The 16,703-nt window shown below is 42.4% G+C and overlaps 1 protein-coding gene across 1 annotated transcript in view; it reads left to right on the top strand.

Annotated features, from left to right (window-relative positions):
* Nucleotides 1-7,567: 7,567 nt before the first annotated feature.
* LOC120060843 (SH3 and multiple ankyrin repeat domains protein 1-like) overlaps nt 7,568-16,703 on the top strand; it is a 42,574-nt gene continuing 33,438 nt past the window's right edge. The window contains exon 1 of the mRNA XM_039010262.1: nt 7,568-8,068. Within this exon, the coding sequence (XP_038866190.1) occupies nt 7,568-8,068 (501 nt within the window). The remainder of the gene's footprint in view (nt 8,069-16,703) is intronic.

The following is a 16,703-nucleotide window of genomic DNA, read 5'->3' as shown; positions in this document are numbered from 1 at the left end:
CAGACCACATGTAACCACGCCAGCGAAGGACCTCCACATCCGGCTGCTTCATCTGCGGGATCGTTTAAGACCAGCCACCTGGACAACTGATGAAACTGAAGAGTATTTCTGTCTGTCATTAAGCTATTTTGTGGGGAAAACTCATTCTGATTGGCTGGGCCTGGCTCCCCACTGGGTGTGGCTGTGACCCTGCCCAGTCATGTGAAATCCATAGATTAGGGCCTAATTTATTTATTTCAAATGACTGATTTCCTTATATGAACTGTAACTCAGTTATACCGTTGAAGTTGTTGCATGTTGCGTTTATATTTTTGATCAGTATACATACAGTGGGTATAGAAAGTCACCACCCCTGTAACGGCATTCCTCCTCCTCTTCATACGAAGAGGAGGAGTAGTAATTCGACCAAATTGCAGCGGGTTGTGAATACATAATTATTTATTAAAGCAAACGACGAAACACGAAAACAAACACTTGAAAGGATACAAAATAACAAAAACGAATGTAGACTGACCTAAACCAATAGAACTTACATATAACACGAAGCACGTAGGAACAGGTACAGACTATCACAAACGAACGAACAAACGCTACAGTCCCGTGTGGTGCGTAGACACAGACACGGACGACAATCACCCACAAACAAACAGTGAGAACAACCTACCTTAATATGACTCTCAATCAGAGGAAACGTCAAACACCTGCCTCTAATTGAGAGCCATACCAGGCAACCCAAAACCAACATAGAAACAGAAAACATAGACTGCCCACCCAAAACTCACGCCCTGACCAATAAACACATACCAAACAACAGAAAACAGGTCAGGAACGTGACAACCCCCTTTCAAAATGTTCACATTTTGTTGCCTTACAGCCTGAAATGAAAACACATCAAATAATTTATTTTCCAGCTTTATTTACACATAGTAACCCACAATATCCAAATATATATATATTTTTTTTTTACTCTGAAAATGAATTACAATTAAGACAGTAAAATAACCTATTTGGATAAGTGAACACCCCCCAGAGTTAATTCTTGGTGGTACCACTTTTGCTTGAATTACAGCCACGAGTCTCTTTGAAAACGCGTCTACTAACTTTGCACACCTAGACTGTGCAATATTTGCCCATTCTTCCTTGCAGAATTGTTCAAGCTGAGTCAAATTGCTTGGTGACCGCTCATGGACTGCACTCTTCAAGTCATTCAACAGATTCTCTATGGGATTTAGTTCAAATCAAATCAAATTTTATTCGAGGCTCTGACTAGGCCACTCAAGGACATTCACCTTCTCGTCCTTCAGCCTCTGTACGGTTGCTTTGGCGGTGTGCTTTTGGGTCATTGTCAAGTTGAAACGTGAACCATCTTCACATTTTCAACTTCCTGGCAGAGAGTTGCAGGTTCTCTTCAAGAATCTGTCAGTATTTTGCACTGTCCATTTTCCCTTCTATCCTGACAAGTGCTCCAGTCCCTGCTGAAGAGAAACACCCCCACAACAGGATGCTGCCACCGCCGTGCTTTACTGTAGGCATGGTGTTCTTTGGGTGGAAAGATGTATTGGATTGTCGCTAGACATGTGGTTTTGTGTTCAGGCCAAAAAGTTCAATTTTGACCACAGCACCTTTTGCCACTCGGCCTCGGAATCTACAATGTGCTTTTTGGCAAAGGTCAAACAAGACTTGATGTGGCTTTTTTTGAGGAATGTTTTTTTCTTGCCACCCTCCCATAGAGGTCAGATTTGTGGAGCGCTTGTGATATTGTGGTCACATGCACACATTGACCAGTCTTCGCCTAAAGGCCTGAAGCTCCTTCAAAGTCACTTGGCTTCTTGGTAGCCTCTGATCAGTCTCCTCCTTGCCCGGTCATCCAGTTTGGAGGGACGGCCTGATATATGTAGGGTCTGGGTGGTGCGATACGCCTTCCACTAATTAATAATGGTCTTAACTGTGCTCCTATGGATAGACAAAGGCTTTGAAATCTTTTTATAGCCATCCCCTGACTTTTGCCTTTCCACAACTTTATCTCGTACTGTAGATCTTTTGAAAGTACCTTTCCGCCCGTAGTGGATTCTTTGCTTTGAATTGCACTACCAAGCAGAAGACTCCTCCATTCTGAACTAATCAAAGTCACGACAATGGATCACAGATGGAAGCCAATTAGCTTGTTGTGTAATCTGGAAGGTGGTTGGTTATACCTCAGCAAGTTTGCAATTGCAATTCTAAGGGGCGTTGTTCACTTATCCAAATAGGGTATTTTACAGTTATAATTTTAATACATTTTCAGATTTTTTTCCCCATTTTTCCCCCCACTTGGATATTGTGGGTTACTGTGTGTAAATAAAGCCAGAAAAGGTGAATATTTTGAAAGGGCGTGGTGACCCACTGTATTTGATAGATTCTTTATTTGATTTAGTGCACGTACTATGGCCCTTGCAATGTTTTTCATTGAGCCCCCCTCTCTAATGTACACTGAACAAAAATATAAACGCAACAATTTCAATGATTTTACTGAGTTACATTTGATATAAGGAAATCAGTCAATTGAAATAAATTCATTAGTCCTTAATCTATGGATTTCACATGACTGGGAATACAGATAAGCATACGTAGGTCACAGATACCTTAAGAAAACCAGTCAGTATCTGGTGTGACCATTTGCCTCATGCAGCGCAATAGAGTTGATCAGGCTGTTGATTCTGGCCTGTGGAATGTTGTACCACTCCTCTTCAATGGCTGTGTGAAATTGCTGGATATTGGCGGGAACCGGAAAACACACTGTTGTACATGTCGATCCAGAGCATCCCAAACATGCTCAATGGGTGACATGTCTGGTAAGTATACAGGCCATAGAAGACTGGGACATTTTCATCTTCCAGGGATTGTGTACAGATCTTTGCAACATGGGGCACTGCATTATCATGCTGAATCATGAGGTGATGGCGGCGAATGAATGGCACAATAATGGGCCTCAGGTTCTCATCACGGAATCTCTGTGCATTAAATTTGCCATCGATAAAATCCAATTGTTTTTGTTGTCCATAGCTTATGCCTGCCCACCGCCACCATGGGGAACTCTGTTCACAATGTTGACTCGCCCACACTACACCATACATGCTGTCTGCCATCTGCCAGCTGAAACCAGGATTAATCCATGAAGAGCACACTTCTCCAGCGTGCCAGTGTCCATCAAAAGTGAGCATTTGCCCCTTGAAGTCGGTTACGACGCCGAACTGCAGTCAGGGCAAGACCCTGGTGAGGACGACGAGCACCCAGATGAGCTTCTCTGAGATGGTTTCTGACAGTTTGTGCAGAAAATATTTGGTTGTGCAAACCCACAGTTTCATCAGCTGTCTGGGTGGCTGGTCTCAGACGATCCCGCAGGTGAAGAAGCCGGATGTGGAGGTCCTGGGCTTGCGAGGTTACACGTGGTCTGTGGTTGTGACTGCCAAATTCTCTAAAACAACATTGGAGGCGGCTTATGGTAGAGAAATCAACATTACATTTTCTGGCTATAGCTCTGGTGGACATTCCTGCAGTCAGCATGCCAAATATATGCTCCCTCAAAACTTGACACATCTGTGGCATTGTGTTGTGTGAAAAAACTGCACATTTTAGAGTGGCCTTTTATTGTCCCTACACAAGGGAAGGATCCTGCACCTGTGCAAGGATCATGCTGTTTAATCAGCTTCTTGAAAAGCCACACCTGTCAGGTGGATGGAGAAAACCCTCTCCTTGGCAAAGGAGAAATGCTTAATAACAGGGATGTAAACAAATTTGTGCACAAAGTTTGAGAGAAATAAGCTTTTTGTGATTATCAAAAATTTCTGGGATCTTTTATTTCACTCGTGAAACATGGGGACCAATACCTTACATGTTGCGTTTATATTTTTGTTCAGTGCATTCGGGAAGTATTCAGATCCCTTGACTTTTCACACATTTTGTTACTTTACAGCCTTATTCTAAAATTGATTGAACTATTTATTTTCCTCATCAATCTACACACAATACCCCATAATAACAAAGCAAAAACAGGCTTTTAGAAATGTTTGCAAATTTTTATTAAAAAATGACAAAGATAAATACTTTTTTACATAAGTATTCAGACCCTTTGCTATGAGATTCGAAATGTTTAACTCTGGTGCATCTTGTTTCCATTGATCATCCTTGAGATGTTTCTACAACTTGATTCCACCTGAGTCCACCTGTGGAAAATTCGACATGATTTGGAAACGCACACAACAGTCTATATAAGGTCCCACAGTTGACAGTGCATGTCAGAGCAAAAACCAAGCTATGAGGTCAAAGGAAATGTCCGTAGAGCTCTGAGACAGGTTTGTGTCGAGTTACAGATCTGGGGAAGAGTATCAAAACATTTCTGCAGCACTGAAGGTCCCCAAGAACACAGTGGCCTCCATCATTCTTAAATGAAAGAAGTTTGGAACCACCCATACACTTCCTAGAGCTGGCCGCCATGCCAACCAGAGCAATCGGGGTGGAAGGGCCTTGGTCAGGGAGGTGACCAAGAACCCGATGGTCACTTTGACAGATCTCCAAAGTTCCTCTGTGGAGATGGGACAAACTTCCAGAAGGACAACCATCTCTGCAGTACTCCACCAATCAGGCCTTTATGGTAGAGTGGCCAGATGGAAGCCACTCTTCAGTAAAAAGCACATTATAGCCTGCTGGGAGTTTGCCAAAAGGGCACCTAAATGACTCTCAGACCATGATGAAACGAAGATTGAACTCTTTGTCCTGAATGCCAAGCGTCATGTCTGGAGGAAAACTGGCACCATCCCTACGGTGAAGCATGGCGGTGGCAGCATCATGCTGTGGGGATGTTTTTCAGTGGCAGGGACTGGGAGACTAGTCAGGATCGAGGGAAAGATGTACGTAGCAAAGTACATAGAGGTCCTTGATGAAAACCTGCTCCAGAGCGCTCAGGACCTCAGACTGGAGCAAAGGTTCACCTTCTAACAGGACAAACGACCCTAAGTACCAAATAAAGACATCACAGGAGTGGCTTCGGGACAAGTCTCTGAATGTCCTTGAGTGGCCCAGACAGAGCCAGAACACGATTCAACATCTCTGGAGAGACCTGAAAATACCTGTACAGCGACGCTCCCCATCCAACCTGACAGAGGTTGAGAGGATCTGCAGAGAAGAATGGGAGAAACTCCGATATACAGGTGTACCAAGCTTGTAGCGGCATACCCAAGAAGACTGAAGGCTGTAATCGCTGCCAAAAGTGCTTCAACAAAGTACTGAGTAAAGGGTCTGGATACTTAGGTATATGTGATATTATGTGATTATTTTAAATAATAAATGTGCAAAAATTTCTCATCCTGTCTTTGCTTTGTCATTATGTGGTATTGTGTGAAGATTCATGAGGATACATTTTTTTTTTTAAATGTATCCATTTTAGAGTAAGGCTGTAACGTAACAAAATGTGGAAAAAGTCAAGGGGTCTTACCACCTCCCGAATGCACAGTATGTGTGCTTCCTGAAGTGGTTTGTGACACATTTCCTTCTTACCCCACCATTCTCCAGCCGGCCGCTCATCTCCATGGCATGCCAGCCTCACTTCCTCTGACTTCCTCTGTTGCTCACGGTGAAGTGGCCATCCTTGTCACTTACTGGCTCCTTGGGAATCACTTTCCCCACATGCTCAATCCTATTTTTCACTTGCTTACTTTACACCACAACTGTTCAATGGGCGTGCTTCCCGTTTGGGCTCTGAGACATGAGCAGACCTTATTGATTTGCATGCGTCAAACATACTTCCAGCAACTGTCATTCAATGACACACAAACCCTAGACCCTATTTACCCTATTCATCCATTATGCTTGTCATTTTCCCTATGTGAGTGATGTGTCTGCACTTTTGTCATGTCTGTAATTCTTTCAAAATCCTGTGTCTTTCCAGAAGCAGGCCGTCTATCCTTGTTGTGCCTGCTACTAGAGTCTAAAACGAATACTAACCCTGTGGTCTCGTGATGTTTTATTGAGCTCCGTCTGTCGGTCTGAATCTACAAATTCACATCTATGTAGGTTTCACCGCCTTCATTTTCATAATTTTTTATTTTATACATTTTTACAAAAGTGAAGCCGCTCCAAAAACACAAACCAATTCCAACCATGAAACTGCCAATGGGGCAGTGGGGAATCCTAACGTCATCCACCATCATTCAGACAGTTTTTGGACATGATCTAACTCTGCATGATGTCAGGCCCTGTAGCCAGACTATGCCACGTAGAGAAACCAGAACAAAGCATATGGAGGAAACCAGAACAAAACCAGAACAAAGCATTTCTCAGTCAAATGCTCATGAAAGGGAAGCCATATTAAATTGTGCAAGTCTTGCTGTTATCATTGTGTTTTACCAGAGAAAACAGTGCTACTTTAACAATGGTGCTCAATGCTCTTGACCATTTGAGATAGTAAACGGCATGTCCTCTCTCTCCGTGCATTGAACTTGCAAATATTCATAGAGTTTACATATAGGCCGTCTTTCATCAGCCCTATTCCATATATTTCCGGCAGCAAATGGAAGATGTGTACCAGCACTCATAGGCTATGTGAGAAACCAATGTCACCAATAAGTTATTACTTCTATTGCATATGGCTACACTACTGTTCATATGGCTATGCTACTGTTATTATGGCTATGCTACTGTTCATATAGCTACGCTACTGTTCATGCCAAATGCTAAATATTTTTAATATTTTTGACTTATCTTCTCACAGTTTGAGAAATGTGTTGATTTCAGTGTTATCAGTCAATGTGTTAATTAGCTATTTTGTTAACCCCTTTCTCTCCCTCTCTCCTCCACAGCATGTTTTAGTTAACCCCTTTCTCTCCCTCTCTCCTCCACAGCATGTTTTAGTTAACCCCTTTCTCTCCCTCTCTCCTCCACAGCATGTTTTAGTTAACCCCTTTCTCTCCCTCTCTCCTCCACAGCATGTTTTAGTTAACCCCTTTCTCTCCCTCTCTCCTCCACAGCATGTTTTAGTTAACCCCTTTCTCTCCCTCTCTCCTCCACAGCATGTTTTAGTTAACCCCTTTCTCTCCCTCTCTCCTCCACAGCATGTTTTAGTTAACCCCTTTCTCTCCCTCTCTCCTCCACAGCATGTTTTAGTTAACCCCTTTCTCTCCCTCTCTCCTCCACAGCATGTTTTAGTTAACCCCTTTCTCTCCCTCTCTCCTCCACAGCATGTTTTAGTTAACCCCTTTCTCTCCCTCTCTCCTCCACAGCATGTTTTAGTTAACCCCTTTCTCTCCCTCTCTCCTCCACAGCATGTTTTAGTTAACCCCTTTCTCTCCCTCTCTCCTCCACAGCATGTTTTTGTTAACCCCTTTCTCTCCCTCTCTCCTCCACAGCATGTTTTAGTTAACCCCTTTCTCTCCCTCTCTCCTCCACAGCATGTTTTAGTTAACCCCTTTCTCTCCCTCTCTCCTCCACAGCATGTTTTAGTTAACCCCTTTCTCTCCCTCTCTCCTCCACAGCATGTTTCTGGGGGTGAAAACGATGTCGCACCAGACAACCATGTCACGTTGCAACAATAGCAATGTCACCCGGCCCTCTCTGCAGTGACCCTGCACCGCAAAGGATGCTGGGAAATAACAAACACTATTACCCTGGGGAGGACGACAAGGATGGGGAGGATGAGGAAGAGGAAGAGGAGCAGGGACAAGATAACAAAAAGGGGGATGGTAGAGAGAAGGAGAACGGAGGGGTGGAAGGGCTCGAGGAGATTGAGATGAAGGGAGGCAGACAATCACGCGAAGGTAAAGGGGAGGGAGGTAAACCCTCAGCCATTGTGGTTGGAAGGCAGAGAGGGGACCGGACACTGAGGCCAGACAATCCAGGAAATAGAGGCATCCCTTATACGTCCAATCAGGCCCCTCATAAGCAGCAGCACCAGCAGCAGTATCACCCGGCCCCATCCACTCAGACCCAGAAAAGACGTGCTCACATGGAGCGCAGTATGACCACAGTGGCGCCCATAGAGGACACTCGACTAACCATGATGGTGTTTCGCATTGGAATCCCTGACATCAAACAGACAGTAGGTGCATGTTCACGGTACTGCTAAGTACAAGTATGTCAAGCTGCTATTATATACTTCTTACGTTACTATTATAACATACATTCAGTGTAACAGCCAAGCCCAGGCCAGAGATAAACCCTGAGGGGAACCATACTCAATTCAGAACAACCATCTCTGTCACATACAGTGCCTTCAGAAGGTATTCATACCTCTTGACTTCCACATTTTGTTGTGTTATAACCTGAATTCAAAATGGATTAAATATGTTTTTTTCTCACCCATCTACACACAAAAAAAAAACATAATCCAAAGTGAATAATGTATTGATAATGAAATACATACATTTCTAATTTGAGTTAATACTTTGTAGAAGCACCTTTGGCAGCAATTACAGCTGTGCACACCTGGATTGTACAATATTGGCTCGATATTCTTTAAAACATTCTTCAAGCTCTGTCAAGTTGACGGTTGATCATTGCTAGACAGATGTTTTCAAGCCTTGCCATAGATTTTCAAGCCGATTTAAGTCAAAACTGTAACCAGGCCACTCAGGAACATTCAATGTCCTCTTGGTTAGCAACTCCAGTGTAGATTTGTAAGTCGCTCTGGATAAGAGCGTCTGCTAAATGACTTAAATGTAAATGTAGATTTGGCCTTGTGATTTAGGTTATTGTCTTGCTGAAAGGTAAATTAATCTCCCAAGCTGTGTTCGAATATTCATACTAACCGCACTAACTGTACTATTGTGATGTAAATTGAGGATGTAGTATATTTATTGGTCATAGTATGGATATAGTTAGTATGCCAAAAGTTACTGGACGTCGTACAACATTTTCCAAAATACGAAGTATACAAGCAGTGGACACTATTTACGTGCTTTAAGGGCACATAATGCAATTCTTCAGAAAATGGGCATGGCTTCACAACATTATCAAATTTGAATAAAATGGTGGAAAATATGCAGCTGAAGTCTGACGAGAGAGGATACAAATTCATTGCTTTAACTAATTGTGACAAATGTTAAGAAAATGTTGAGCAATGTAATAAAGTAATGACTTTCAAATAAGTTACATTACATGTTATGTTGGATGACAATTTGTTAGCTACGCTATCCTTACAAACTGCCTAGCATATTATTACAGCAGTATGTACCAATATGTTAGCTAGCTAGCCACTCGAACTTGCCAGTATATTAACTATATACTATCTAACTAACTACCCAACGTTTATTGACTTATTAGTGATTATTTGTGCGTTCTCAATGGACATTGTTAATTCTGTCTATCTACTCCGATTTCAGAGCACTCTCATCTAAGTTTCAGAGCGCAGAATAACTTACGAACGCTCAACACCCGTTGAATATGGCCTGAGTCAGTAAACGTCAGCAAAAAAACGTTATTAAGTTGTTGCCAGCAGCACAGTTACAGTCACCAAAGCTCTGGATAATATGAAAACAGACTAACCAGCTCTGCCAGGGCGAGTAAAATTGTCAGAGTGAGGTGTTTTCTTACTTGTGTCTGGAAGTAGCTTGCGAGTTAGCCAGTTAGCTTGGGTGCTTGACTGCCGTTGTGAAGTCAGAGCGCTTTGATCAACCCTACTCCTCGGCCAGAGTGTCCAGTATGTGCTCTGAACGCTCCAAGAGCGAAACGCTCTGAATTTACAAACTGACAATCTGACAACGCTCTGGATTTATGAGCGCACTCTGGCACTCCAGATTGGATTTACGAACACACCCGAAATCATAAGCGTCTAGCTAATAATTTGTTATGCTAACAAGCCAGCAACAGCATCAACTTCTGGTAGACAGGCGAAGCACTAGTACGCTCAACTGAAAGGATACCGTTCGTTTGCAGTATACTAAAATGAACTAATAGTATACAGAATGTAAACTCAGCAAAAAAAGAAATGTCCTCTTACTGTAAACTGCATTTATCTTCAGCAAACTTAACATGTGTAAATATTTGTATGAACATAACAAGATTCAACAACTGAGACATAAACTGAACAAGTTCCACAGACATGTGACTAACAGAAATGGAATAATGTGTCCCTGAACAAAGGGGGAGGGTCAAAATAAAAAAGGGGGAGGGTCAAAAGTAACAGTCAGTATCTGGTGTAGCCACCAGCTGCATTAAGTACTGCAGTGCATCTCCTCCTCATGGACTGCACCAGATTTGCCAGTTCTTGCTGTGAGATGTTACCCCACTCTTCCACCAAGGAACCTGCAAGTTCCCGGACATTTCTGGGGGGAATGGCCCTAGCCCTCACCATACGATCCAACAGGTCCCAGACCAATGGGATTGAGATCCGGGCTCTTCGCTGGCCATGGCAGAACACTGACATTCCTGTCTTTCAGGAAATCACGCACAGAACGAGTAGTATGGCTGGTGGCATTGTCATACTGGAGGGTCATGTCAGGATGAGCCTGCAGGAAGGGTACCACATGATGGAGGAGGACGTCTTCCCTGTAACGCACAGCGTTGAGATTGTTTGCAATGACAACAAGCTCAGTCCGATGATGCTGTGACACACCGCCCCAGACCATGACGGACCCTCCATCTCCAAATCGATCCCGCTCCAGAGTACAGGCCTCGGTGTAACGCTCATTCCTTCGACGATAAACACGAATCCGACCATCACCCCTGGTGAGACAAAACCGCGACTCGTCAGTGAAGAGCACTTCTTGCCGGTCCTGTCTGGTCCAACTACAGGGGGTTTGTGCCCGTAGGCGACGTTGTTGCTGGTGATGTCTGGTGAGGACCTGCCTTACAACAGGCCTACAAGCCCTCAGTCCAGCCTCTCTCCGCCTATTGCGGACAGTCTGAGCACTGATGGAGGGATTGTGCGTTCCTGGTGTAACTCGGGCAGTTGTTGTTGCCATCCTGTACCTGTCCCTCAGGTGTGATGTTTTCAGATGTACCGATCCTGTGCAGGTGTTGTTACACATGGTCTGCCACTGCGATGACGATCAGCTGTCCGTCCTGTCTCTCTGTAGCGCTGTCCTAGGCATCTCACAGTACGGACATTGCAATTTATTGCCCTGGCCACATCTACTGTCCTGATGCCTCATTGCAGAATGCTTAAGGCACGTTCACGCAGATGAGCAGGGACACTGGGCATCTTTCTTTTGGTATTTTTCAGAGTCAGTAGAAAGTCCTCTTAGTGTCCTAAGTTTTCATAACTGTGACCTTAATTGCCTACCGTCTGTAAGCTGTTAGTGTCTTAACGACCGTTCCACAGGTGCATGTTCATTAATTGTTTATAGTTCATTGAACAAGAATGGGAAACAGAGTTTAAACCCTTTACAATGAGGATCTGTGAAGTTTTGTGGATTTTTCTGAGTTATCTTTGAAAAACAGGGTCCTGTCTCTTTTTTTGCTGAGTTTAGCATATACTCATTAAGTATGTAGTATACAGTATGTTAGTAGTGGGTATTCGAACACAGCTCCAGTGTCTGTTGGGAACAAACTGAGCCAAGTTTTCTTCTAGGATTTGCCTGTGCTTATAGCTGTATTCTGTTTCTTTTTATCCAAAAAACTCCCTAGTCCTTGCCGATGACAAGCATTCCCATAACATGATGCAGCCACTGCAATGCTGGAAAATATGAAAAGTGCTACTCAGTGATGTGTTGTGTTGGATTTGCCCCAAACATGACGCTTTGTATTCTGGTCAAAAAGTGCATTTCTTTCCCATATTTTTTTCAGTGTTACTTAAGTGTCTTGTTGCAAACAGGCTTCCCGTCTTTTCACTCTGTCATTTCGGTTAGTATTGTGGAATAACTACAATGTTATTGATCCATCCTCAGTTATATCCTATCACAACCATTGAACTCTGTAACTGTTTTAAAATCACCATTGGCATCATGGTGAAATCCCTGAGCAGTTTCCTTCCTCTCTGGCAACTGAGTTAGGAAAGACGCCTGTTTCTTTGTAGTGACTGAGTGTATTGATACACCATCCAAAGTGTAATTATTAACTTCACCATGCTCAAAATAATATTCTATGTCTGCTTTTAAAATGTTTACCCATCTACCAATAGTTGCCCTTCTTTGCGAGGCATTTGAATACCTCCCTTGTCTTTGTGGTTTAATCTGTGTTTGAAAATGCACTGCTCAACTGAGGGACATTACAAATAATTGTATGTGTGGGGTACAGAGATGAGGTAGTCGTTCAAAAATAATGTTAAACACTATTATTGCACAGAGTGAGTCCATGCAACTTATTATGTGACTTGTTAAGCACATTTTTACTCCTGAACTTATTTAGGCTTGCCATGAAAAAGGGTTTGAATACTTAATGAATCAAGACATTTCAGCTTTTAATTGTTTATTCATTTCTAAATGTTTCTACTAACAAAATTCAACTTTGACACCATGGGGCATTTCGTGTAGATCAGTGACATAAAATCTCAATTTAATCAATCTTAAATTCAAGCTGTAACAATAAAACGTGGGAAAAGTAAAAGGGTGTGAATACTTTCTAAAGAGACTGTAAATTATCTACACATGAAGAACAAAAATCTATGGAGACTTGACTCACTTAATAATCCAATGTAATTGACAGCCTAAAGCCATTCATTATGATCGAAATTACAGAGTTCTCACTTCTCACTAAAGCTAGCAATGATTTGCCCTTTCAGATGCTTTCTTGGTAGGTAGGTGAGATTGTGGGTGGGAATTGGCTAACCAATCAGTCTGTATAGCGGCATTTCAGGAGAGAATGGGTGCCCTATGCTAACCCTTCCCCTGTTGTGAATCTTCTCTGTACTCCAATTCCCAGAACATTCCCAACTGTTCTACATGTCAGCTAATCTGCCCTCAATATAACAGTAATTTTTAATTATCTAATACGGTTTTAATGAGTTTCGAGAGGACTGGTGAGCAGTGAGCAGCAGTGTGAAAGGCGTAAACACCAAGAGGGCATTTGGTGTCTTGATCTTAGAGCACTTTCACCAATGGGTACCTAGACCACCCACTACCCACTCCAACAAACACTTACAGTACCTCACATAAATATAATTGTTTGAAATTAAAGGAGGATGGAGAGAATGAGGGAGTGTAGTGCATACTGTAGGCTAAAAGCGCGAGAGAGAGAAGGAGAGAGGGAGAGAGAGAAGCACAGGATATTAGAAAGGGAGAGGCAAATACAGGGGGATCGAGATCAGGTCACACACAAAATACATCTGTCCATTGATCAGTGATTTATGTCTGAACAATGCTATGTTCAATGTAATGAGGACAGCTGCTGAGAGCACCCCAGAAGATCCTGTAGGAAACCACAGAATGATCGGGAGGAAGTGTCACACATACAGTGCCTTTCAGAAAGTATTCATACGCCTTGACTTATTCCATATTCTGTTGTGTTACAGCCTGCATTCAAAATGGATTAAATAGATGTTTGTCTCACCCATCTACACACAATACCTAATAATGACAAAGTGAAAAAAATTCTTTATAATCTTTTGCAAATTAAATGCAAAAATATGAAAGTTACATAACTATTCACACCCCTGAGTCAATACTTTGTAGAAGCAACTTTGGCAACGATTACAGCTGTGATTATTTTTGGTTAAGTCTCTAAGAGCTTTGCACACCTGGATTGTACAATATTTGTGTTACGACCGTTGTTAGAAGGAGACCAAGGTGTAGCGTAGTAGGCGTGCATTTTACTTTTATTTAAAATTACACCAAAAAACAACAAAATACAAACGAACATAAAGATCTGTAGCGCTAGACAGCAACTATATAAAGACAAGATCCCACAACTGAAGGTGGGAAAGAGGGCTGCCTAAGTATGATCCCCAATCAGAGACAACGATAGACAGCTGCCTCTGATTGGGAACCATACCCGGCCAACAAAGAAATAAACAAACTAGAATGCCCACCCAAATCACACCCTGACCTAACCAAACAGAGAAATAAAAAGGCTCTCTAAGGTCAGTGCGTGACAATTTGCCCATTAATCTTTAGAAAATTATTCAAGCTCTGTCAAGTTGATTGTTGATCATTGCTAGACAGCCATTGTCAAGTCTTGCCATAGATTTTCATACCGATTTAAGTCAAAACTGTAACTCGGCCACTCATGAACATTCAATGTTGTCTTGGTAAGCAACTCCAGTGTAGATTTGTACTTGTTTTTTTACATTATTGTCCTGCTGAAAGGTGAATTCATCTCCCAGTGTCTGTAGGAAAGCAAACTGAACTCGGTTTTCCTCTAGGATTTTACCTGTGCTTATAGCTGTATTCCATTTATTTTTATCCTAAAAAACTCCCAAGTCCTTGCTGATGACAAGCATACCCATAACATGATGCAGCCACCACCATGTTTGAAAATATGAAGTGGTACTCCGTGATGCTTTGGATTGGCCAAAACGTGACGCTTTGTATTCTGGACAAAAAGTAAAACAAATTGCCACATTTTATGCAGTATTACTTACATGCCTTTTTGCAAATAGGATGCTTGTTTTGGAATGATTTTATTCTGTACAGGCTTCCTTCTTTTCACTCTGTCATTTGGGTTAGTATTGTGGGATAACTACAATATTGTTGATCCATCCTCAGTTTTCTCATATCACAACCATGAAACTCTGTAACTGTTTTAAAATCACCATTGGCCTCATGGTGAAATCTCTGAGCAGTTTCCTTCCTCTCTGGCAGCTGAGTTAGGAAGGACACCTGTATCTCTGTAATGACTGGGTGCATTGATATACCATCTAAAGTGTAATTAATGACTTCACCATGCTCAAACGGATATTCAGAGTCTGCTTATTTTATTTTTACACATACCAATCGGTGCCCTTCTTTGCGAGCCATTAAAAAACCTCCCTGGTCTTTGTGGTTGAATCTCTGCTTGAAATTCACTACTCGATTCACTACTAAGATCCCTATCTTACAGATAATTGTACATATGGGGTATAGAGATGGAGTTGTCATTCAAAAGTCATGTTAACCACTATTAATGAACACGGAATGAGTCCGTGCAACTTATTATGTGATTTGTTAAGCACATTTTTACTCCTGAACTTCTTTAGGCTTGCCATGAAAAAGGGTTGAATAGTTATTGACTCAAGACATTTCAGCTTTTAATTGTTTATTAATTTGAAAAATGTTATACAAATAAAATTCCAGTTTGATATTATGGGGTATTGTGTGTAGATCAGTGGCACAACATGTCTATTTAATCCATTTTAAATTCAGGCTGTAACACAACAAAATGTGGAAAAAGTAAAGGGGTGTGAATACTTTCTGAAGGCACTGTATATTACATTAGCCCGACTCTCTCCAAGGGATTGCACACACACACACACACACACACACACACACACACACACACACACACACACACACACACACACACACACACACACACACACACACACACACACACACACACACACACACACACACACCACCCCTCTCATATGGTTTACCTCCCAGGGAACACCAAGGCATTGCTACGGCAACGGGTGCCTTGCTCCTCTAATGAACTGGTTGCCATGCCAATGCTGTTGGCTACAGTATCAAATGTAGAGGCAGAGGGGGAGAGGAGGGAGACAAGGAACTATGCTGAACTGTACAATTTTATTTACAGATCATAAGCATGGGACAATAGCTCTGTGTGTATCTCTCTAACCCCCTACTACTATACACACATGACATTCCGAGGCAAACATTGCAAAGGAATTGTCGTTCCAAGAAAAAAAACGACATTGGGAATAAATAGTATAGAATACCAGACGCATATGAAAACATCAAAGACATTGTCCATTGTGACCAGAAAGCCTCTAGTGTATCAAGCACAGACATGTGTGGGGGGGAAAGCTCTTTATCCTCCAAAGAAGTTTAAAAAGAAAATCTCTATTTCTCATTGACTGCAATGCAGGTCTAGGCTTATGGCATAGGCAGATAATTGGTTTAGATGAGAGAGCGAGTGTTGAGTCTTTTGTGTCTGAAGTCTTGTTAACGACACTGAACAAAAATAGCAAATCTGTCAATTTAAATAAATTCATTAGACCCTAATCTATGGATTTCACATGACTAGGAATACAGATGGCACGACAATGGGCCTCAGGATCGCATCACAGTATCTCTGTGCAATCAAATGGTCATCAATAAAATGCAATTGTGTTCATTGTCCATAGCTTATACCTGCCCATACCATAACCCCACCGCCACCATGGGGAACTCTGTTCATAATATTGCCATCACCGAGATTCATCTCTAAAGAGCACACCTCTCCAACATGCCATCGAAGGTGAGCATATGCCCACTGAAGTTGGTTTCGACGCCGAACTGCAGTCAGGTCAAGACCCAGGTGAGGACGAAGAGCATGCAGAAGAGCTTTCCTGAGATGCTTTCTGACAGTTTGTGCAGAAATTCTTCGGTTGTGCAATCCCGCAGTTCCACCAGCTGTTTGGGTGGCTGGTCTCAGATGATCCCACAAAAGAAGAATCCGGATGTGGAGGTTCTGAGCTGGCGTGGTTACACGTGGTGTGCGGTTGTGAGGTCGGTTGGACGTACTGCCAAATTCTCCAAAACAACGTTGGAGGCGGCTTATGGTAGACAAATTAACTTTCAATTCTCTGGCAACAAGTCTGGTGGACATTCCTGCAGTCAGCATGCCAATTGCACGCTCCCTCAAAACCTGAGACGTCT

This window comes from Salvelinus namaycush, chromosome 16 (assembly GCF_016432855.1).
Source record: "Salvelinus namaycush isolate Seneca chromosome 16, SaNama_1.0, whole genome shotgun sequence".
In the NCBI taxonomy this organism is placed as follows: Eukaryota; Metazoa; Chordata; class Actinopteri; order Salmoniformes; family Salmonidae; genus Salvelinus; species Salvelinus namaycush.
The sequence above is the reverse complement of the archived record's forward strand: the minus strand, read 5'-3'. Positions and strand labels throughout refer to the sequence as shown.